General features: G+C 37.6%; 1 protein-coding gene across 1 annotated transcript in view; it reads right to left on the bottom strand.

Moving 5' to 3' along the window:
* CLSTN2 (calsyntenin 2) overlaps window positions 1–24742 on the bottom strand; it is a 214652-nt gene that overhangs the window by 21854 nt on the left and 168056 nt on the right. Inside the window, exons 7-8 of the mRNA XM_026040140.1 lie at window positions 24269–24517; window positions 23768–23889 (exon numbers count right to left, since the gene is read on the bottom strand). Of these exons, the coding sequence (XP_025895925.1) occupies window positions 23768–23889; window positions 24269–24517 (371 nt within the window). The remainder of the gene's footprint in view (window positions 1–23767; window positions 23890–24268; window positions 24518–24742) is intronic.

Raw genomic sequence — 24742 nt, 5'->3', positions numbered from 1 at the left:
AGTGTCTCTCAAATTAAGGCACATTAATTTTGTTTTATATAAAATGACTGCCACGCATGGGGGTATGATGCATCACAGWCTCATGAGCAGTTCAGGAAACTCGGCATGCCGCTTTTCCTTGGAAAGGAAGACYGCATAATGCTATTTGTGATTGCTGTTTGTTCAGTAATCTTTTCAGTCTTCCAATTTATTTACTATCAATTTTGGTTTTGCTTCATTTAACCTTCAGAAAACATTTGTGCTGTCTGCTGCTTGCAGAAGGCAGGTTCTAGCAGCCCATTTCTACATTTATCTCTTGCTCCTGAGCTATGATGTCTGCAGTAATAAATGTGTCCTTTTGAAACAGAAGTGATTAAGTTCTTGTTGAAATGTCTTCTGGAACAAAACATTAGCTTTTGCTTTCAAAGGGCAGATATTGCTGCAGATAGCACTTAACCTGGCCAAGGACAAAGTGTTATGTTTAACCATCATTACTTTTCTGCTTGCCTCTATGAAACAGAAAGGATATCTGCAATCAAGCACTTCAGTTTCTTAATACAAAACAACAAGCATCTATACAAAATTGAAAGCAGTGTGACTTTGTGATGTTGAAAAACACTTATCCATCCTATCTTTTTTCTTTTTTTTTTGGTGATTTTGAACTAATTTATACCTGAAACGTGCAATAATGGAGGAAATAGGAACTGASCAAGCACACTATACATTTTAGAACTAAAACACAATTTGACAATGTTGCAGTAATGCCTGTTTGTCCAGCTCAGAAATTCTAAGAGATTTTACACTGATAGTCTGCTCTTGAAAGTAAGTTCTACTTGAGAGCATTGATTATCAATGCTGATTTGTATAAGTGAAACTGTATGGATTCTCATTTTTCAAAACATCTGGAGAAAAAAGGCTCTAGATTAAAGTATGGAGCATGGAGAATATTTTTTTTCTTACTGCCCCATTCAAGCAAAGACAACTTGGACTCAGTCCATCTTTTGTGGTATGAATGTGCAGCACACAGCAGAGCTCCTGCTAGCACAGTGGAAGTTCTCCTGCAGAGTGGTATCTTCTAAATGCCAGTGAAATAAATTAATAAGGAAAATTGGATCAACTCAATCATAGTAATTAATAAATCTAGTGTTTATATTTATATATATGAAACACGGTGATGTGCAGCTCTTCTGATTATTCTGTTGGCTGAAAAATAGAACAGTTATATTTTCCAAAGAAAATATTTTCTGGAAATGCAAGGTTACATAATTGACACAAATTACCAGTCCAGTAAGTGCTCTCAAGTGCTTCCAAAAAATCACTGAGATGTTGAAAGCACTGAAACTGGTCAAGTTCTCAATTCTCATGCGAATTCAATGCAGCTTATGTCTTCAGATACCTGACTATCCTCAGACACTAACCTGAAGTAGCACCACTGTAAAAACAAACAAATATTCTGTAAGAATATGAGCTCTGGAATTCATCCCAGTCACTCAGCAGCAGGTAGCAATTTGTGCCTCGCCATCTCTCAAGCAACGTAATAATGAAATAAATAATTTTAGAGCGCCATTTGTTAAGCTGTTGTTTCAGATACTTTCACCTTGTTAACACATGTAGCCAATTTTTCCCCTGTATGCATTCCACTGTGCAGTGGGATGCAATACAATCCCAAAGTGAAACCATGAAAAAAAAATGATAAAATCATAGAATCCTCAAGGTTGGAAGACACCTTTAAAGATCATCTAGACCAACCCCCTGCACACACAGGGTCACCGAGCGGTTTGGCAAATAAATTTTATTCCAGAATTTAAATCTTTTTTTTTAGAGATATATTTTTTAAAATCTTAATACTTCAAAGTACCATCTTTATAAAAAAAAAAAAAGTTATTCTAATGAAGTGAAATTACTGATGCATAAGCTTAGCTTTCAAATATTGCTGAAAATACTATTTACTTCTACAATTTTACTTTTTTAGGTAAATTTTAAGTAAATTTTATAAATTTACTTTTACTGCTGAAAATACTATTTACTTTTACAATTGAATTTATTCAACAGAGGTCACTTATATTGAAAACAGAACACGTACCGTTTTATCTTCCTCCTAACCTCACAAAATATAAATCATCTGTTCTGATCCAATGCACAACGTCCACTGAAAAGTCCATCCAAGACATACCAGCTTGCACAATGCATTGGCTCATTAAAAGGTCATGGAGCACTTCACTGGAATTGTTTTTTCCATCAGAGGCAAATTCTATGCCTTTTTACTAAGTCTATTTTCTGTTGTTTGGTAATATTTCAAGGAGTAAAACATTTTATTTATGCCACTTTAAAATCAAGGCTATAGTGGAGAAGGCTATTACCTTCATTTAAAACAAAATGGGATCATTAATGGAAGAACTGCATGCACACAGGGATTACAGTGCCCAAGCGGCTAGAATGCTAATGCTAACTCCTGCTTGCAGCTTGGTCAGGAGCACACTTGGTAGAACAAGCTCTGCGTTTTCATGAAGGAGCACAACAGAAAAGCAGCCATGCTTCTGAACAAAAGCCTTGCTTCTACAAAAGTACCTGATGGTTCTGCAGATGTCTAGAAAAATGCAGTCTACTGAAGTCTACAGCAAACAATACATTTACCTCATATCCTCTGGAAGCTCTTGTACAGAGTACGTACAATGCCTATACAGAAATCCTAACGATGGGAGAGATTCCCAATTAGCAGGCAGGCCTCCATAGGTCACAATTACAAAAACTTTGCAAACATGCTGACACAATCCAGGCTCTGCATTTTTATCTCACTTCACTGGAGAATGTAACAAATGCAGGGAATCTTCCTTTGATCTCATGCTTAAAGGCTTTAGCATTATGCACTCAACTACATCACCAAGATCAAACACTGAGGCCAGTCCCGAAAGCAGCCACCTGCTTGGTAAACCTGCTTCGGAGCATGTCACCCACTGCCCTTCTCCAGAATACAGGACACAGGGGATAACTGCATKGGGATAGGGATATTTTGTGTTTAAGAGGAAAAAAACAATAGTTTACTTTCTAAAATAGTCCTTTTTGAAGGAGCTTTATTTAAAAAATAGTAATTTTGACCTTATTCCTTTATATAGATACCATTGAATAAGCATTCAAATGATTCCAATATGTTTTGATAAAAGCAGTATCACATTGTTAAAGAACTCAGCAGAAAGCAAAGAGCATCACCACAGCCCTGCACATGGGCAGTGATCCCAAACGTAACAGACCTGAAGCTTCTGAAGACATTTTCATTTTACTTTTAATATGGACTTATATGACCAGTGACACTATAAGGAAAAAAATGCAAGTGAGTTTTATGTGTGAGGTTATGTGAGTTTTGTGTGTGTAGGTTTTTTGGTTTTTTTTCACTTGTGTTATGTATTTAACTATGCTCAATAAGTAAAATGTGTTTTACTTATGGGTTTTACAACCAGAACATGCTCTTGTGAGAATAACAAACTTGCACGTAAAGTTGGTTTTGTCTGAGAGCATCATTTCCAGCATACTCATTTTGGGGAAGAGCTACTGGAAATAAACTAAAGCAAAGTGCAAACACAGACTTAATCACATTCATCTAACACTCTAAAATGTTATGTCTTTTAATGGGTTTTATTAGTAATAATAGGCTCTGTGCATCTCCATTTCAACATCCAGGTATTTTGTAACATCTATTGGCTTTATTTAATCTAAGCATTACTGACCTGAAAAGGATTTAAAAACTGAAGGGAGAGGGTCAGTGTATTCTTGACCACTAAGTGGAGCTGTTCAGATTGCAAAAATGTCCCAAACACCCCAGTTTCTTCAGAGAATTTCTGATAGTGCTCTAAAATGTTCACTTTTTTTTTTTTTTTAATGTGACACTTTTTTTTTCCTATAAAATCAATATCCCCTGCCTCCAGTGTAGCAATAGATATAGTAATATACGTATCTAAGGAAGGTGGGAAGAATATAGAAAAAGAAGCAAGTTCATGAATTCTGACAGTTGGTGGCAGCCAGTGAAGGGGAAACAAAAAAGACAAAACAAAAAACATTGTTTTGCTCTGGACAGCTGCTTTTATGCTTATGAGATACAGTATTACCACTGATGCAGTCTTTAGCAGCAGAGGTTGTGCTTGTTACATGGTGCAATTTGTACCTCTCTGTGAGGAAGCTTTATGATAACTAATATGTGTCTCTGAATTTGGGTTTCCCTGACATATGCTGACATTATTACAGCTTATATGGTGAGTGAATTTGGAAAATGAGATAAATATTCTACATTTGTGTCTTAAAGGTAGCGCTCAAACCCCACTCCTCCTAACCTTAAACCAGTGCCTCTCCCACTCCCTGCCTTCCATTGCCATCCAAGCAGCAATGCATAGGAACAGCYTCAGAATAAAGGTGATCCAACACTCCCCACATGAACCAAGCAGACAAGGAATTCACACTAGAGAAAGAGGCAAATGAGAGACTTCCTACTCCTCATCCCACTCCTTCCTGTTATTTCTTCACAGGAATTTTCCAGAAAGCCAGAAATGCAGCTTGTATATTCCCCACCTTGCCCTACATGCAGGAAAGGAACCCAAACTGTGAGGTTGCATTAAGATGGGCAAGAGCCACATTTTTAAGTCTGACAGTGGAGCGAATCCAAGCTCCTGAGCGGGGCACCAACGCTACGCTCCCAAAGGCAGACAATGCTGGGAACTGCCCTCTCTTCACATCTTTTTGTACTGAGACTTTTTTTAATGGAATTTTGGTGTTTTCAGTGACCTCATTTTTTGAAAGGGAGAAATTAAAGGGAGGAGAGAGCAGATCTTTGCRTACAAACTCTAACAATTTAATTTTAGATACTGGCATTTTGGATAGCTTATAAAACAAGTATTTCAGTATAGAGTAGTCTGCATAAAGTACTAAGTATAAAGCAAACACATTTTCTCATGTATCCTGCTCAAGCAAATACTATATGTAAGTACATAACCAATACATTTTAAATAGTTTACGCACAGTTTAGAATATGTTTTTCTTCTCCAGGTTTATATAATTTAGACATTTACTTTCAAATATCACAGATACTTAGGAAACAACCTTAAAATCTGTTTGGTATCCTAGAGAAAATACTAGTAGTGAATGTTGTTAGTTTGGAACATTAAACTCCATTAACAAATGGATATCTATTATTCAGAAAATCTTTTAAGAACAATTTTTGCTCTTGAGGAAATTAAGGCTATATGAAGTTCAGGTACAAGAAAAAAAAAGCTCTAAAAAAACTAATTGACCCACAACATCCCCTGAAAATACATTTACTTAGCTTGCTCATCAAGCATTCTTCTTTATAGCTAGTGATGCTTTTATAGGAGACACTTGCTTCGGTATTTATCTTGCAGTCCTTTCTTGCTCTCCTCAGCCTTTTCCTCTCCAATGAATACAGAAGAAAAAGGTGACTCTATATTTAATACCCTTTCTGCATGTAAAATATGCTTTGCTCTTAAATTTCCTACATAAAAACTTGCATCTCATAGAACTTTCTAGTGTATTTAATTTTGAGGTTGACTGACACAGCACAAGTCTTTCATCTCAAAGAGAATAAAAATAAGTAAAAAATGACTGTACTTATGCTCTGGCAACCCAGGTAAATGTTTAAATCCTAATTAAGTCCTAATCTGATTTTTGTACCATTCTCAGTTTACAAGACCCTAGTTCAGATCTTGCTCAGAGTTTTCTCACATTTATTATCTGGTTTTGTCTGAGCTACCTGCCTCATGCTAGAGAAGAGGATGCAAACTGAAGCCCCAACCTCTCTGCTAGACACATTCTCTTCATTTGTGCTGCTGGCATTTTGCCAAGAAGACCAAATCCCACTGACCATTCCCTGCTGAGTCCTCTCTGGTAACCTCAACATCCGCTCTCTGACTTTACTACATATCTGAGTCATCCAACACCAGCCTTTGGAATATAAATTATGAATAATTTATATTAGGAATAATTTTACTTACCTAATTTAGGCCTTAAGTGTCTCATAAAGTAACTCATAAACATTAGCCTTCAAACCAATATACATTTGTGCGTTGACTCTAAAGGGAGTTTACATCCCAATTTTATGAGTCAACGCACAAATGTATATTGGTTTGAAGGCTTCCAAGGAGACCTCCAACAGGCCCACGGTTCATCAATACCTGATCTTCAAAAGCTCACGCACTGACAACAGAGAGAGTTTTCATTCAGGCCAATGGCAGCATCAGAAAATTAAAACCTAGGTTCACATTTAGTGTCCGAGTTAGGCTGCGGTGACCGCAACTCAACTCACCTCTTGAAAAGCAAGTACACTGAATGATGAAAAATGTATTTACTTTCTGGTTACATCCATTACACAGTAACAAAAGATCTTTTTTTTTTTTTTTTTTTGAGTTAATTTAGCTGTATATAACACTTTACCATACTAAGATTTTGCAATCACATTTCCAACAAAACAGAAAAAATAAAGCACTACATTATCTAAGGATAGCACACGCAGTCCCAACAACAACAACAACCTTTCTCAGCTTCTCGCTATAATATAATGCTTATCTCAGTTTTTCAAACCAGATAAGGCTTAGCTGAATGCTAGAAGATGACATTAAGTGCTGCATTCCTCTGCTTGCACCATCACGCTAAGGCTGTGCGGACTATTCAGCATTAGATAGGAACTSTATGCAGACTACACAAGCTTAAAAATATGCTAAAGTTTATGCTAATTATATGAGCACATAACATTTCTTCTGTTCAAAATACACCAAAAAAAAAAAAAAAAATCAGATAAGCAGTTCTGGCAAATAATGCTGCAGAAACAAATTTCAGGAGCATATTTCAGGAGAAAGGAGATTAACTGACACCACTATGACCTTTAAAACACTACAAGGAATAAAGGTTATTATTRAGTCTCATAAATCCTTATGAGGAAATTCTAAAATATTTTAGAAATGAATATGTACCAAGTTTTAAATTACATTTAGATTATTTGCCTTTCACTTATTTGTGGAAAAATAAATATGGGAAAAATGAATATGCATAAAGAACAACCAAATTCAACTCTGTATGTTCCTGCTCTGCATCTACAGTCTTCTTCCTAGCAGCAGGTGAAATATTTTCATATTTTCATATTACAAGGTCCAGTTTAAACTTCATGTTAACAAGTGCTTAAACGGTGGTAAGACAAGAATGGGAGATTCTAACCTCATATGCTTCTCAAATAACCCATCCATTTCCTTTTTGCTCATTTATACTATGTGGAAATATCTTAAGTAGACCTAGAAAATCAGTAACTGGTACAGTAAAAATTCTTTGTAAAATTGTATTTGGCCAGTGCATGAGCCTCTTACTACCAAGGTCAGAGGATAATCTAGAAAAATGATCTGTATTTCTTCGTTTTCTAAGCAAAAATTATAATTTTGGTTCATGTTATATTTACAGATGAAAATAATTACAGACATCTCAGTTCTATTACAGAGAGAATTTGCATCGTGTTCTTTGCCAGTTTTGTTCAGAACCCTCTCATTCACCCCTTTTCAGTGGATACGTTAAAAACATTCATTGCTTCTAAAATATTATCCATTTGCCAGAGAAACAGTTGTGCTGACTGCCAAAGAGCAAATTTCCTTCTGAGAGGCACCATGGCCATTCTTGGCATAGCTCTGCCCTTTGAAGCATCCTGCTGTGGGAAGCAGGAGAATGGGAAGGAAAAAAACGTGATACCTCCCACTATGAAATGCTGCCGTTTGTCAGGCTCCATAAAACATTTCCTTGGTTCTGTCAGCGTGAGAAACTGTCTAAATGGTTTCATTTCTAAATGCTAAGATTGATCAATATCTGAGAGGAATGCTTTTTCTATCTAATACTGAATCATGATTTTTTAAGTTGAACCAAATCATATCTAAATAAAACTGAGGGGAGAAAAAAAGAATAAATACTATGGGTTTAATTTTCTAACTCCAATTTGAAAAGGCTGCTTATTCTTTTATGAACCTCAACTTCAATGATTCATGTCCAAAATACTGACTTACAATATATATTCATCAATATGAACTTCCTGCTAAATATCTTCTACACTACAGAAAATACTATATTACATACACCTTTTCTGAATTTGCTTATTTGAAAAATAACCAAAATGTAACAGAAATGTCTGTCATCTGAGTAGACTCTGTTTGAAGATGTTTGCAAGCAGCCTTTGGTCTATGAGTTTATTCCCTGCCAAATGCAGGAAGTGCAGAATTCTTCTTTATTCCTCACCCTCCCCCCTGACTTTATCACTCATCTCTGAACCCCTTTTCATGGACCTGGGGTTCTGCCCTCCACTCTGCAGAGACCCGCAGGGCCTCTGCCTGCAGGTATTTCAATTAACAATTTTACAAATCTTTTTAGACACCACAACTGGAAGTTGTGCTTAGTAATATGCATGATCTGCAAATGAGGTTCTGGTCATCTATTAAGTGAAATATACATTTAACAACCCCCCTGAAACATGCTCTATTTGCTAGGCCTACGACATACCTTTAAGTATGCTAATAATACACAATTAAAATAGAGCATGAGCGTTAAAAGAGTAAATTACCATAATTCAAAGCAAACTCTCATATCCTTTCCAATATCCTTTGAATATTAATGCACTGCTGTTATCAGCTTGCTTTCTAAAAACCTGGCTGAAATACAGACAGTCAAATGTAAGGTTAAATTCCAGTCAGGCATCTGGATTACTTACTGCTCCCAGGACTGAAATTTGTGGCGTCTGAGAAGCCTGCCCCTAATCCCACAGGGTCCTCAATAACTGGGTATTTATTTTTTTCTCTAGGAGGTCACACCAAAAAAAGGTGGTTGTCACAGTTTCGAACAGGATGATGTGCCCGTCCCTTGCTGCTGGTGTATGAGCAAATACGATGCCTGCTTCAGTTTACTTCCTTAGAAACGTTACGAAGGTGCAGAGAGTTTAATTAAAACAAACTAGACTCTAGAGACTGGGCAAACAAGCTAGTCATGCCTTGTTTGCCTTTGGAGGAACCACTTGCTTTCAGCTCAGGAAGTGGATTCTGGAGGGTGCCTTCTCACTGGTCTTCCCTCTTGCACATTCTCATCTAAACATATTGCTCAATTTGCTAGACAATAACATTAGCCTGCCCTTATCTATTCAAATCCCAAGTTAGCACTATGTGCTCTTTTTCTTTCATTTTTTCTAATTCTCAGGCTGGTTACTGGGCACACAGAGGGCACAGCAGTGTATCCCCTGGGATCACGACCTCTCTTTCCCGCAAACGGCCTTAGTGGCTTTTCCAAGGCTCTAGATCACCTGCAAGTGCCTCCTCCAAGTTTTGCTGTCCCTTCAGGGTACGCTGACAGAGCTTGCCAGCCTTGCTTTAAATGTACTCACCGAAGAAAGATGGAGCTGACGCAGGCAGTGCATGCCCTTTCCTGTTTTCCACATTTTGGGAAAGGTGATCTATTTACTTAAAAGATGTTTGTTTGCTCTCTCRCAAGCTCATGCTGCCCATCAGAGCTAACAGAATTCCTGCTCTGATGCTACTCTCATAATACACTCAGTTCTTCTACAGAGACCATTCAGTGCTATTCGTACGGGCGCCCACTGCGCCAGCAATTCCGCACACTGCTGCACTCTGAGACGGGGGCAGTGCAATGGCAGAGCGTGCCCGCCTTCCCCAAACAAATTAGGGCTCTCTTTTCTTCAATTACAGCAGGCAATTAGGGACTAATACTGGGGAAAGCAAATGCTATTTTGTTTTTATTGCACATGAAAGGTGGCAAAAAGACGTATTTTGTTACCTTCATAATTTCCCTAACGTGAGGGATGTTGTAGATCCCTGCTTCTTTATGTGAGAATATAACACAGGAAATTATACAACCCAAATGTTTTGCATAGTGTCTTTACTTGAATGGTAACTGCTGGGCCTCTAATTACATTGCTGGCATTTTGTAGACAGACTGATTATATGTTACATACAACACAGAGGTAATTAGATATCAACTATATTTGTGACTTTGCCAGAGAATGTTGTTATTTAGGCAGTAGATACTTTTCTTGCAATACTAATTACAATCATATTCTTAGTGCTTTTATGGGAGGAAGTAAGTCAGCGTTACAGACCTGTAATCCAGAGTAGTTCTGGATTGGCAGTAGGGACATGAAAGAAATAGACCATAGGAATGAATTTTCAACATCAGTGTTGTAACAAGCCTTAAAAGTTTTATGAATATCATTAAAGTAATTATCTAGAAGCATAAGCATTTATTCACAGCTGAGCTCATTGAAATTTTCCCTCTGAAGCACTATTTTACTGATGGAAAAATGGCTGTTGGGTTAAAGACACTGTCGTAACAAAATCACTGTTGTTAAAAATGAGAGGACTGGTTCTTCAGGAAAAACAGTGAGCACTGAAATACATATCTTTTTATTATTTGCAGGGTGAAATGGATATTTTTAAAATTTCATAGCACATTCTAAAAGAAAAATGAAAAGCGAACCAATATCTGAATATGAGAATAAAAAATCCCAATGTTCTCCTCCAAAGCACCTTACAGTAGACCCAAATAAATTCCTGTGAGTTCTTATGATAACAGACTCCTCTAGAACCTGGGGATGAGAAGTTATTTTGGGATTAAAACTCTTTCCCTAATACTGTAGGTATGAAAATAAAAGACCCCTCAAAGCAGTGATACTGGATATTTCTTCTTGATTTCTCCAACATCAAAAATGAAATAATGTCTTGTTCATCTGTAGGTTTTTTGCTTCTTATTTTGTTGTGATAATGCTAATCACAACTTTAGAGTTAAGAGGAGCAGTAGTGAACACCAATTGGACACACACACACACACACACACACACACACACACAAAGGCCCATCAGGCAGCTGCGCTCTTTCCAAAAGATGCTGCTCCTTGGGACTGGGTTCAGTCTGCACCTCCACCTCTTGCCAATTCAGGATCAGTAACGCCATAGTAGTGTTTGCTACTACCTTCTGTTCATGGACCAGCAATCACTCAGGACCCATTAAAATACAGGCACCTGAAGCTTAATTTATGAAACAAGTTAAGTACACACATAACCAAGGAACAAAAAAGCTCTTGAAATGCTCATGAGCACTGCACCAATGAACATTTGTCTTTATTTTGATGTACAACTGGTTCCTCTGTCACTTACTGAGACTTCTTCTTTCTCCAATATTTACTCTTGAAGCATGACACGTAACTCGAAATTATTGTTCTTTCATTTAACACTTTTTATATTCTTTTAGCTTTACTGAAAAAGACTCTGAAGGCCCTGAAAGTGTTTGTATATCAAGTGTTACCTGGTGATGACTGAACGTGTCTGAAGGGTGTGAARACGGGATGCGCTCAGTGTGAGAAATCACATTTACACTACATCTGTCAGATCACAATCTCAGCTGAAAGCAGAGCTAATTTATTATCAGAGAAAAAGGCAATTCTCTGGGGCAGTCAACTATCAAAATGAATCTAGGAGAGCATCAAACAGTGTGGGGCTGTGTATCCCACTCGAGGGCTCGGCAGCCACACACCCAGCCCCTGGTGCACTGAACTGCTCATTTTTACCCAGCAGTCCCACAGGCATTTAGGTTAAGAGAAGCATCACTAGCACTGCAAATTAATAATGTATTTAAGCTTAGTGAAGAGCATATCAAAAAATCATAGAAAAAAATAWTTCGCCTTTTGTCATGCTACTAAAAAAAAAGAACAATGTGTTTCCACTTTTCAAATTACTCGTGTGAGCTTAATGTATTAGGACGACGTTTAATGCCTCATGCTACACTACAGATCATCTTCAATCCCAATGTATATCAATTCATATGGTATATCAATAAACTGTGGCTAATCCAATGTGATAAAGCTTTCATTAAGTTTTTTTGATCTGATCATTAAAATAACCAGGTAGGCTTATATTTAGAAATGAAATTTATTATTAAAATGAAAATTATTTGTATTTTCACTGACCTGGTCTACTTCAGTATGAGATACATGCTGTGTGCCTTCCCTGGCCTCACAGACATTGTGAACCTGGCTATGCAGAACCTATCTGTTACAGTTTACAGTAAATAATTACTCTAAACTTCACCTGAAATATAAGCAGCTGCATATTCTTGCTGTTAGTAGAAATAGCTTTTAATTTGAAAGTGGTAGATTTCTGAAGGTATGAAAAAAATCAGGATATTACTCAAGTGGCCTTAAGAGCAGAGATGCTCGTCACCCCCTTCCTGAAGACATGAGGAAAGAGGCACCTACCGCAACTACTTGAAAAACTTTTCAAAATTTCCAAAGAAAAAACTCCAGAGCAAGTAAGAAAGCAGAGGTTTACTTATTTCATCTTACTGAAATTATGAAAGGTCTTTTATACTGTTGGCTGAACTTTATGGCTAGAGAGGATCACGAACAATTTGTTTAAGAGAGTGGTCTAGCAAAGGAAGCAGAGTGTCTTCATGAAAACTTGTATGGCAAACTATTAAAAATGTTTAAGGATCAACCTGCCTAGTCATTTATGTAGGTGTAGAGTTATTTCTGGGCAGACTCCTGATGCTTATTTAAGGCTAAAAAATATCCTGAACCAAATAAGCCTGATAATACGGACGAAAACTATAGTTCTGGAGTTGTAAATGTAACCTCCAAATATAATGGCTCTTATATTTAAGTACGTGAGTAGCTTAACCAAAGGCACTGCTACTGCTTAAAGTTCACTATTATCACAGGTAAATCACAGAAATGGTAACCAGCTCAGGGCCAAGCATTTTTGAAAGTAAAAAACAGCTAGAAAGTGACAGCCAAAGATGCAAAGGACAATAGTGCAAGGAGCTGGGTTTGGAAAGACATTTGGGAAGGTCTTCTGAAGCAAACCACTCGTGTCCTGCTCCCTCCACATACAAACTAGTATGGTATTCCATTGCATATAGAGAGAGTCAGAGTAATAAAATGATTTTCTGTTTGAATTGCAATACACTTTAACTGTGATACTTACTCTTCTGTTTACTGTAGCTGAATTCAAGTTATTGCAAGAATACTGAATTAGCCACATTCAGTTAAACCTCCAGCATACTGGGAAAGGGAAGATGGAATTGGAAATCCCTGTGCTGGCCGTGGGACACGGCAGCATCGCCCTTGCTCGGCCAAAGCCAGCGGCGTCAGCGGAGACGCTGCAGTGAGAGCGGAGCTGGAGGGCCCCTGAGCCAAGGGTAACAAACGCCACGCGGCCTCTGTCTGCACCAATACCAGCAGCAGCAAAATGCTGTGGAGCAGAGGCGAGGCTACGAGTCAACTGGAGTGAACAAACTGAAAAGCAAAAAAGGCCATATTTATAATAAAACAGTCACTGTAAGACAGAAGATAACTTGGCAAGACCCTGAACTCTGGCCCCCTTCTTGAAGGAACACTGTTTTGGTTTCTTGAAGGGTAACATTAAGTATCCAGTGGCAAGGATACTAGCTGAGGTCTTGGAATATTGGGATAGAATTTTGTGTGTTTTTAAGCAGACATGAGAAAACTGGGGCTGGTAGAACCTTAAGTCTCTCTTTAAAACTTTAAGTTTTAAAGGGTACTTTATAACTAGTAAGGCATGCTATAATATAATCATGCTATGGTACAACAACAGATGTGCTTTAGTGATGTCTCTTTTTGGAAATGTATTGTAATATAGGATCTTTATGGCTTCAAAACTCTGCAGCTATCAATAATGTCAGTAATTTTCTTAAAATTATGTTTCAATAAAGTGGCAATTTTTCAACATTGAAGTTGTCCTTAGAATGTTAAAAGTTTCACTGGAAGAAACTTTAGAAGATAGAATAAGGATCCTGCTTTCGTCTGCCTCGAAAACTTCTGTGGGCTTCACATCCTGCTTGCAAAGAATATAACATTCTAAGCTAGGAAGTGCTTTTAAGATATAAAAATATTTAAAAGAAAAGATTTCCATTTTCTAGCTAGAATTAATACAGCTACTAAACTATAAATGGATTCACAACTATTTGTAACATAATCAGAGCCGTGATGCCAGTTAATGTTAAATTTTGCAGTAATCCTGGCTCTGTCATGCTCTGGCACAACTGACAGACCCAAGCACATTTTGCAGACTCCATTTCTAATTGGAATTCACAAATTGCACCAWTATCTCAACCTTCTTTAAAAGCTGCTGGCATTCCCTTCACCCTCGCAGAGCTTACACAAGTTCTTTAATAAAGCAAAGGTTTAGATTCCCAGCTAGCAGAGTAGTAGTTCCACTGAGAACAGGGCACRTTTACCCCAGCAAAGTACTGCCCTGTAGTCTTTGCAGGTGCTTAAGACAGCCCTCAGGATTCTTTAAATTTCCTCAGCAATATCACTATTCTCTATATAGTCTGATATAAATGACAGGCATCAATTCTCCAGAAAGGGTGAATACAAAAACATGTTAAATCAAGGTCTTGATTCAAATATAGCTCTTTGTGAAAACTGAAATCTTTTTTCAAATCATCTGAGTCATAAATATTTGTTTTGAGGCACTGCAGTTTTTCCTTATGCAACCCAAGAGCTCTCTAAACAAGAAAACTGATTATGGTGATATAGAGAGATGGGATAGTGAGGAGGAATAAATCCACAGAAAAGTGAAAAGTAACCTGCAGACTTAAGTGTGAAGTTGTTAATATGACTGATTTCACGTGACAAACTCCTGATGCAAGCTTCATTAAACCATTAACAACTATAATATTTTTAAACTACCAGATATTAATTAAAGAGTCACATATAACAAGTCTGGAAGAGAAGTAAGAGGAAGTCCAACCCTCCACGCCAATGCTGGACCAAGCATATCTAATACAATCTGAATAATAAATATAAGAAGAAAACCCAATTTATTGGCTAAAATCTTAAAAGTAGAGATTATGAGACAGGGTTCTATATTATTTTACATTTACATCTATATTATTATTTTCAGGAGTAAAACATTTATATTTCTGTAAGCCTCTATTTCCCAATCAAAAAAACATGCTGGACAACAATACAACAGGAAGATTTCTATTCATTTTGCTAAGTGTTTTGAACCAAGTTCACTGGAATTGTATCAAGTATAGTGTATTCTACAGTTTTACTTCCTTTGCCCGAATTTCACATTATTAGTATCATGCCCTTCTCAAAACCAGCCTGAACTGTCCAAATGACTCCATCTTGCCATTAATCCTGCTTTGAATATTGGCCAGAGAGGTTTCACTGTAAGACAATGCTATTTCCTACTGCCTACCCATCTCTGTTCCACAGGAAGAAACTCCATTAAGCACAGAGAAATGCAAGTCCTGACGTCTCTCCTGAACTTAAGTCACCGATGTGGCARCACAACCAGTCACATGCCCTGAGGCTGAATGGATTTCAATAATCAGCAATGAATTTTATGAAACTCTTACCTATGTCTCATATCTAGTATTCGCAGGGCATAGTGAGAAAATCTTGGTAGTGTAATTTTTTTTAAAAAAATCTCATTGGGTACAAGAAAATACCTGTAAACACTAGAAAATATTTCATTTTCAAATTAGAATCTTGTGTGCATACACTATTGCATTGTGACAATACTGCAGTCAAGTATRATGTTTGCAAACTATAATTTGTTTGCAAGGAAGCAAGCTTTGAGCTGCCTTTGCAGCCTTCAAAGTTGTTATGTGCAATATTTACTTTCATAATAGATTTCAAAAATATGGATGGATTAATTATAGCTTTGAATAATGAATTTGCTTTATCATATTGGCAGATAAAGTACCTGAAAGCCCCAATTATGTACTGTAACTGCAGCATGTCTTTGTGCTGTCATGCTAGTACTTCAAAGTGTCTTAGTAAATTAGATCCATAGTTCATACACAACAAAATAATTGTATTATAATCCACCTTTTTCATTGCTAAATTGCATCAAACAAGCATTCCAGTTTAATAACACTTGATGACTAGAGTTAGGCAGGGTCTTTTGTTTATTTTTTGACTGTGCAAGTAGAAAGCTGCTCAGTTATCCATTTTTAATGCAATTGTTCATCAAAAGCCTAAAACAAATTGAATTTTCTAGACTTTAACACTGTCAACAGCCTTCAGGATGTGGGAAGCAGATCAAAAGAAAACCAATGCCATATTTTCTTCCTGAACATCTTCTAGACATCCAGAAACCATTGCTGCAAGGCTGGAATAAACTGTACATGCATACAGACAAATGACCCCAAATTGCATGATAACATGTATTATTTATCTCCTAACTTGCCTTTGGACAGTACAGATACCTGCCCTACCTGTTGTAAAATGCTTCAAACACCTCCTGACTGCTCAACAGCCACCTAATTCTGGTAAGATAAACCACATCTTGGTTTATCTGGTAAGATAAACCACATCTTGGCACGAAAATGGGCCAAGGAACCAATCTTGCTCCCCCCTGCAAGGCAGAGATGTGCATATATTGTATGAAACCAAGGGGCATTACTGAGAAATCAGGGTAGCATAAAAAATACATAATAAAAACTATCTTTAGACAGGAAAACAGTGTGACTATTCACTTTCATTTTTTAATTCAATATGTATCTTGACTGGGATTTTTTTTGTCCCCCCCCACCTCCTTTTTTTATTTCCCTATAGACTTCCCCAGAATCCTGTAGAAAATGCAAGGCAATTTAACTTAGATTTTAATCTGATTTGTTTAAACATATGCAGGATTTCATATCCACATATTATCTACATGACAAATTCAGTGGATTGGGGCGCTTCCTAATACGAGAGCAATACTTCTCATTACTTTCAGTGCTGTGACTGCTCTAAAGTTCTTTTCCATTTGCATACAGAATCCCTCCCTATTTCCTCCCCCCCCCCCGTTTTTTTCTTCCTTTGCTCTGGTCACAAATGGGTGTCCTGGGGTCTAAAGAGCAGAGCCTGCTGATTGCGACAGTTCTTCGCTATGCAGCACACACAAGCGCATGTTGTGAGCTACATTTCCTCCTGAAAGCAAGGGCTGAAAYACAGCACATACATGAATGAAACACRGTCATGAAGATTTTGAAAATTGTTAGGCCAGTATGAACAGGCATGGAAAATCATGCTCCACAGTTACAAAAGTATAYGGGCCTTGTATCATGGTCAGAGAAAAACAGAAAAACAAAACATGGAATACACAGAAATATGTCTCARTAATTTCAATCRGATAAATAGATCATAAAACATTTTTTGTAGATCATTCCACAGCTTCTTGTTATTGTTTAGTCTTCTAATTACAAAAACATAAGCAGAGGAAAAGAGCAGTCATTGCATTTTACACTWGGCTGGGCTATAGAAATCAGAAATGTGCATGGCTTGGTCAATTTATAGGCAATACTTTGAGCTGACACAAGGGAATTTTTATATGTAGTTAAGCAAGTTCTTGCCAGTCACTGTGATCTGTTTGTCAAGGTCTTGCTATTAGCAGTGATAYTACAGTTGCGTTAAAATATATGTATTTGAAAACCTTTTTAAAATTGGAATCTCAAAGAATATTTCAGCATTTATCAGCACTGCTGATGCATCCTTGTGCTAGAAAAGGCTCTTTTGAAGCAAGCTGTCGAATAAAATGTAGCAAAATAGCATTTAAAGAGGGAAAATGGTAAATAAATGGTGTCAGGTAAGACAGGGCTCAAACSTGGAAGGCTTGGAGTGCTTTGGATRCTGCAGARACTTTTTGAGTCCTGGAATGATATCATCTCCTTGCAAGATTACAATGATTCACTTTTTATTTATCTCTTACTGGCTGTGTGGGATGTAAGTTCAGTATTTTCTAATTTCTGTATTCTTATTAAGAATGTATGGACAAGTCAAAGCAGCTGTGCATACCCACTTACAAATAAATGATTTAGGAACATACCAAACACTTCTGCGTTTCAAATAAAAATGTGCAACTAAATTCCATATTACAAAGCTCTCAACAGGGACCACGTCGAGCAGAAAAGGGGACCTCTCTCAAGTCTTTATTCTTGGGCAAAGCTCAGTGCACAGCAAATATGCAGCCTTGTGCCCTCCTAACTCCTTCGGTCCTCCAGTACTGAGAAGACCATGTTTTCCACAAGCATTCGCTCGCTCACCTTCTCCCTGAGCCTCTCAAAACGCAGGGTACTGGCAGCTTTCACAGTGTGAAGGAACTCGTTAGAACCAGATATGAACAATTCAGAAATATGACACATAAGAACGCGGGAAAAGTAAGTTAAGTTACCTTGATCAAACCATCCATTTATCAATTCTTTCCATTTGGCCCTCTTACCGTGTAACATACGTGCTWTCAAGTACAGCACCTGCTCTACTGTATCCAGACATGGCAGCTTTCCTAAGAAAGCAACGGGAACGACTGGACATGACTGCTYGCTACAGGGGTCAGCCCCATTATGGGTGGTCAATGAGTTGGTTAAAATCAAATGGGGGCCTTCATCTCCCTTGTTCATCATCTCTGGGAATAGAGACAATGCATCATATCCAGATTTATCTAGATAACCTTCTTATTCCATTTCTTATCATTGAAGATAATTGTTTTGTGTCTGAAAAGCACTGCAGGCTTATTCTGGATTATTCATAGCATTTTATATCATCTTAGAAAAGAAACAGTAACTTTCTGCACCTTTATCTATTTTTGCTGATTGAGAATGACTGCAGATCACGCAGTGAAGTCACTGCTTTTTATGGGATCAATACCAATTTTGCCTGTGGGCTGGAGGACTATGTTCATGATGATAACATGGATATAAAACAGAAAATAATTTCCCACTGTGAATAAAAATAAGCACATGAAACAAAGGTACATCCCTGGCTAAGACTGTCCCCCTCCCTCTCTGCCACCAAGAAGTGTTCCCATTCTGTTGATTTATGAGGAAGAGAAAACCTGTTGGCTGAACTGTCCTCAGCATTAGTAGGAGAAACGCAGTATCTGTGGTGAACAGAGCATGGAATATGCTGTRCATTGGCCTATTTAATGTTATGCTTTCCACTGTCACCAAAGGCTTGAACACCTTGGTTCGTTATTCAAATTATTATTTGGATTTGATCCTATGTAGGCTACAGGGAAAAAAATAAATAAAAGAAGAAAGATAATATGGATGGAGACTGAGGGACGAAGTTCTTAACTGTAACAACCACAAACAGGGAACATGCATGAACTGTTACTTTATACAGCAGGAAGTTGAGGATCAAAAGAGTTTTTCCTGAGGATAACACTAAGCAGGAGGGGTACTATTTCAAACCTTTACAACGAAGTTGTAAACAGAGCTTCCTGAAGTGTTTTTAGAAACATTTTTTTTTTTGCACTGACAAGAAAAGAAGCGAGAAGGCTGAAAAAAAAAAAAAAAAAAAAAAAGCCGCTTGCTAAATTATTTCCACTGATTTCAAAAGGAAGGGAATCAATACATATATATCATTACAAATATATAATACATACAAATATATAATATCATTACAAATTGATCTCTTGTGCAGTCCAGGCACCCTTGCACAGTGGGAACAGGCCACCACGGCACCCGCGGGGCTGAAGGGAGGGGCGCTCAGGTCCTACAAGCAGCTCAGCAGGACCCCCAGGCAGCAGCTCTCCACGGGCACCGGTGGCTGAAGCCCCCACGAGGCCAGTGCCACCCGCCTGGCTTCGCTTCCTCCGCGCCAGAGGAGGCTGGACAAGCCACTCACTTTCTCAAGACCCTGAGATGACCCTGACGCGCAGAAGATGAGGACAAAGGCACATACCCATCACAACAGAAGAGAATCCCCCCAAGACAGCATTTCAAGAAGAATAAAAAAAACTACAGAAACTTTTTTTTTAATATATATTTCATATTTTCTTCTTAGATAGCCCTATTTTCTGTTTGGCTGCCCAAATAATTCCATTAAAAGCACATCTATGTTTTGAGACAACTAGATGCCTATTTAGCCTTTACTGGCACTGRTGATACAATTAAGTATTAGGAAAAGAATAAAAATATCAGCAAACCTCTCATGATCCTCAGTTTTCCTTTTTGCCACAGGAAACTCACAGAAACAGTTATGATCCTGATCATTGAAACAAGGGAAACAACTGCATGTCAAGTTAACGAGAATTAGTGAAGAGAAAAGATCACCTATAATTTGGGACCTGTAGCAGATGTTTGGGAAAACCACAGACTTTTAATTGTTCAGTGAGCCCAAGAGACCAATTTTCTTGAAACACATCCACACCTTTTCTTTCAGATTGCGACTAAGCAAATCTTCCATAACTTAAAATGACAGGCACAGTTAGTTTCAAAAAGGATGAAAGTGGAAAGAAAAAAAATATATTTTTTCTGTTTGTTATAGGAAACAAAGACACCTTCAGTTTAAAGCCTGCTAGTTCTGACTATTAGAGCCATTTTCAGATATACTCATTTCAAACTTGAGTAGTTCTATATGGAAGGGACATATGCTCAGAGTTATGACATTTTCACATCATACATGCTCAACATAATAAGCAAAAYATTAGCTCAGCCAACACACAGTCAAACTGCAATGGAATCCTTTGGCCCGTGAGCTGCCTTGAAGAGAGTCTTCCCTGRGCTAACCTGCAGCAGCTGCTGCACGGGGGCTCGGGCTGCAGACGCCCTCAGAGGCGCTGCTGGGGGGTCGCTCCCCAACGTGCTGGGAGGCTCCGCACATGCGAGTCTGCAGCTCTGCTGTGCCATGGAAATGAGGTCTAGGGAATTAAGCTTGGAATGGCAATAAGCTCACATTCTTGGTCAGCACCTTAAGAGACTGAGTAGTCATGTGGGCTATGTAGAGCCCAAAGCAGCTGCTATAATGAATTTCACTGCTCTGCAGCAAGAGTGATAAATGATTTCACTAGTTTATGCCTCACCCTATTCCAAGGTCACCAGATTCCTCTCAGGGAAAATAAGCTCAAGATTGTTGTCACAACCATAAAGTGAGCTCAGCAATAAAGTACTCTGCCACTTTTTACTGTACTACGGCTGTGCTCGGTACTAACCCTTGAATAGTCATCTTGAATCATATACATGCAGTGCAACCTGCAACAGTCCATATGACAGCGCAGTTCAGCGGGTGAAGCTGCAACAGCCACCTTAACCCCCACATCTGCAGCATGAACAGTCCTGAAGATGAGGTTTGCACAGCTATTTCAAAATCTAAACATAAAAATAATCAAACATCATAGGAGTTTTGGAAGTGTCCAGAGCACTGAAGCTACTTCTGAAACTGCTACTTTCTTTTATCAAGTAGTGTTTGCAGGGGATGCTAGCTGGTTATCTGGTTATTGAGGTACAATGCAAAATACCCAGCGATTACYGGAGGAAGAGAGGGGACAATTCTGGGGATAGTTAGAAGTTGGCATAAATAACTTTAATGACTTTGAAATAAAAATCTCTGATTATCTTTCTTTCAAGACTATGCAAGTTTCTTACTAGCCTATCTCACTTACGCTTTACTTCAATTGTTTTTCATTTACCCTATCATACAGGTCAGACTGGGCATGAACAGGAGGTAAAAGCAGCAATCTTCACCAAATCCCTTTACCAATGACAAAACTTACAGTATCACAAAAGTCTGGTCACCCAACCCATAATAAACTTTATTTATACTTTAATCTTACATTCCTGCTTAGCTGGAATAAGCTGTTGAAAATGTATTGTGGAAATCAATTGGCAGTAGCTGAATGGAAAGAAATGAATTATATGATGAAGTAAATCTTTTCTATCTCTATCGCATGCCATTCCATTCTGTTTAATAGTTAGTAAGAAGATTGTCCCTTGACTGCTGAACTCCCAACCCACTGCTGTCTAGTGCTACAAATTGGGAACGCATTTTAGGGTACGCAAATTACTATTATTTTCAGCAGATAAAGTTTAGCACCAAACATGACAAATTAAAGCAGTATCGTATCGAGAGCTACTTTGGGCTCCCTGCAGTATGTATTCTTGCTGAAACTGCTTCCCAAAAGTCATTTCTTTGCAGAAATGTAACTCAGAACATGATCAATTTAATCTCAAAGTCCCTCTATGGAGTCGTCTTCCATTCAAATTTTCATGTTCCTTCAGCGTTTACATCACAAAGATGGAGTGCCTGGCACCAGATATGTGGGAGTCTATTGACTCATGCTACCAGATGCTTTTGTTCCTTGGTGTAACCCCAGGTTTGCCAAGTTCAGACAAAATTTGCAGAATAGCCTTCTCTATCCCTTACTGGAGGTGAAATAGCATCTGTCCTAAACTAGACACACTTTTATTTAGCATATTGTTTTGAAATACACCCTCATAGTTCATAGAGAAAATTGCTGAAAACGACAAGCCATCCAGCCATCCAGAAGTGGATGAGGTGAGCAGCACTTGAGGAAAGAAGTAATACTGTCGAAATATAAATACGAAGCGTTCAAGCTGCTCATCAACAAGAGGTGCTACTGAAACTCCATTTCAAGGCTAATCACACATAAAAACATAGTTAGATATGAAAAAAATATTCAAGACTCTGTCTTTTTTTTAATAATGAAATAAACAATAACTGGATTTTTTTTTATCCCGCTTTCATTTTAATTTTAAGAAGTATAGAAATTACATGGAGAAAGTAGAGTGAAAAAAGTAACCACAGATTTTAATAGAGGTGAAAAAGTTAGGTCAGATAAGCAAATGTTTTTCTGGATCCAGTGTTTTGTCAAGGCTAACTTACAAGAATCACATGCAAATTTCATTTATTCAGAGGACACTGTTCATCTCCCATCTTCAGGACAAGGAAGAGAAGTTGACTGTATACAGCTTTCATAATCATAACATTTGCATAACCATTGATGATTTTAGATGTTTTGTATACTGTGCACTGAAACAGAAATATATCTGCCAAACACAGAACAGTTGTAGCTGATGTGCCATCAGTTACTCAAGAGTTGTAATCTTACCTTGATTTAATGTAAACTTACCTCTTTTTAGACATTGTAGGAGTTCACATATAGGAGATACTGTTTCCAAACTGGTTGATGGAAATGAAAAGCATGTACTATGACATCATATAGTTTATCATCACATAAATTTCGATAATCAGGATAGAGATTATCTTTTTGTATAAATTTTGAAACTGAATTAGGGTAGCAACCATTCCTATAATATCTATGTCTTCAACTGATATTGAAGATAGTTCAGGCTCAAAGACATGAAAAAAACTTTATTTGAGAAAATGCTACTTTGCTGAAAACTGTCTTCTTTCATCCAAGTGATCCTTATCCTGTTTAGAATTAATAAAACTATGAAAGGCAACTCTTATCTCTTTAATAATAATTTCCTTGCAATATATTCTTCATTATAAGGAGAAATTATATATAGCAGAGCAGATGAAAGTGAATRTCTACAGATTAGACTTAAAATATATTACAAATGCCTTTCTCTATGTCAGCATACTCTTTATTGAAAAGGCTTTTATCACTTCCACTGTGCTGATAAAGTAGTTTTCTTAAAAGATATTTGGAAAATTTTAAGGAAACTATATGCAATGTCATTTCTCTAGGCTCTCCTATGCCAATGGATGTAAACCTTTACTTACTGTATCAAATGACTCCATTAAAAATCTGTATTAATTGACTCAACTCATTTAACTAACCTTCTGTGGTTCCCAGTATGTCACAAGTGTTATGAGCTGGACCACAACTGTAACAGACTTTTGATTTTACAAAACCATGACACTAGTATTTAGAATTTCTTTGAAACTGTTCATCTACAGTAGGGTTATTCCCTGCAATTTCTGCTGGGATAAAGAGAGACCAGGTACAGATGGGTCACAGACAACAGTAAAACACAAGTACCTGGTCCAGTTTCCAGTGGAACTCTGCAGGACGGAAGGTGTCTGCCTGGTCAAAATCCTTCCTCAGCAGAAACACCAAGCGGCAGTTGTGCACGTACAGCGCGTAGTGATGTCGGTTCATCTCTAAAGACAGGGGAACAGCAAGATCAGTGCATGAAACTACCACCAATACTTGTGTTTAGTGTTTCAAAGCAATATATACCTGAAAGAGACAGACACACACACAGACAGAATTAAGATCTCCCCAACCTAAATCATAAAAAAAAAAAAAAAAAAAAGATTTATTTTGTCAACTAATTCCTTCAAAAGCCATAGATGCAATGTCAGAAATTATCTATGAAGAGATCGAGTGCTTGGAACTTAGGTAGACAAAAGTCCCGTCAAAAAGCTATGAGTCAGCAACACCCAGAGAGGCAGCCTCTCTGCCTTGCAACCTTATTTCAAAGTGTATTAATTGAAGAAAGAAATGCTAACACTCTATCAAAATGCAGCATAGACTCACCTGTCTTATCAGAGTTGCATAGAATAGTCTCTTTCTCAGCTCTTAATCCTGGGCTAGGTCCATGTTTCATCCACATGGTGATGGTGAACTGATCAGTTAAGTTCTTTGGAACTATTCCATCTGGAATTTTGGCTCCTTGCTTTCCATCAAATTTAAAAATCATGTCGTTGCTGTCCATGAGTAGCCCAGCTGTCCAGTTCATTGTTGCACTAGGAGACGGTAACAGGTCAATGGCACCTGAGGAGGCTCCTGTAAATGACATTACATCCTGTAATGAATAAAATGAGAGACTAAAAAATGCAAATGAATTTAGTGGAAATGAATTTATTACAGGCCTTCCTATTAATGAATTTTTTATTATGCAAGTAGTCCTACTAGATACAATACCAAATTAAGAGTAAAGACTCTGTAAATAAAACATTTTCACTTTCCTTCCAGTCAGGTAAAGAACTGCTTAAGACTAAAACCAAATCC

The sequence above is a fragment of the Nothoprocta perdicaria genome, unplaced genomic scaffold (genome assembly GCF_003342845.1).
Source record: "Nothoprocta perdicaria isolate Ctin4 unplaced genomic scaffold, notPer1 scaffold_25, whole genome shotgun sequence".
Taxonomy (NCBI): domain Eukaryota; kingdom Metazoa; phylum Chordata; class Aves; order Tinamiformes; family Tinamidae; genus Nothoprocta; species Nothoprocta perdicaria.
Note: the sequence above shows the minus strand (reverse complement) of the source record. Positions and strands in the feature narration are given on the sequence as shown.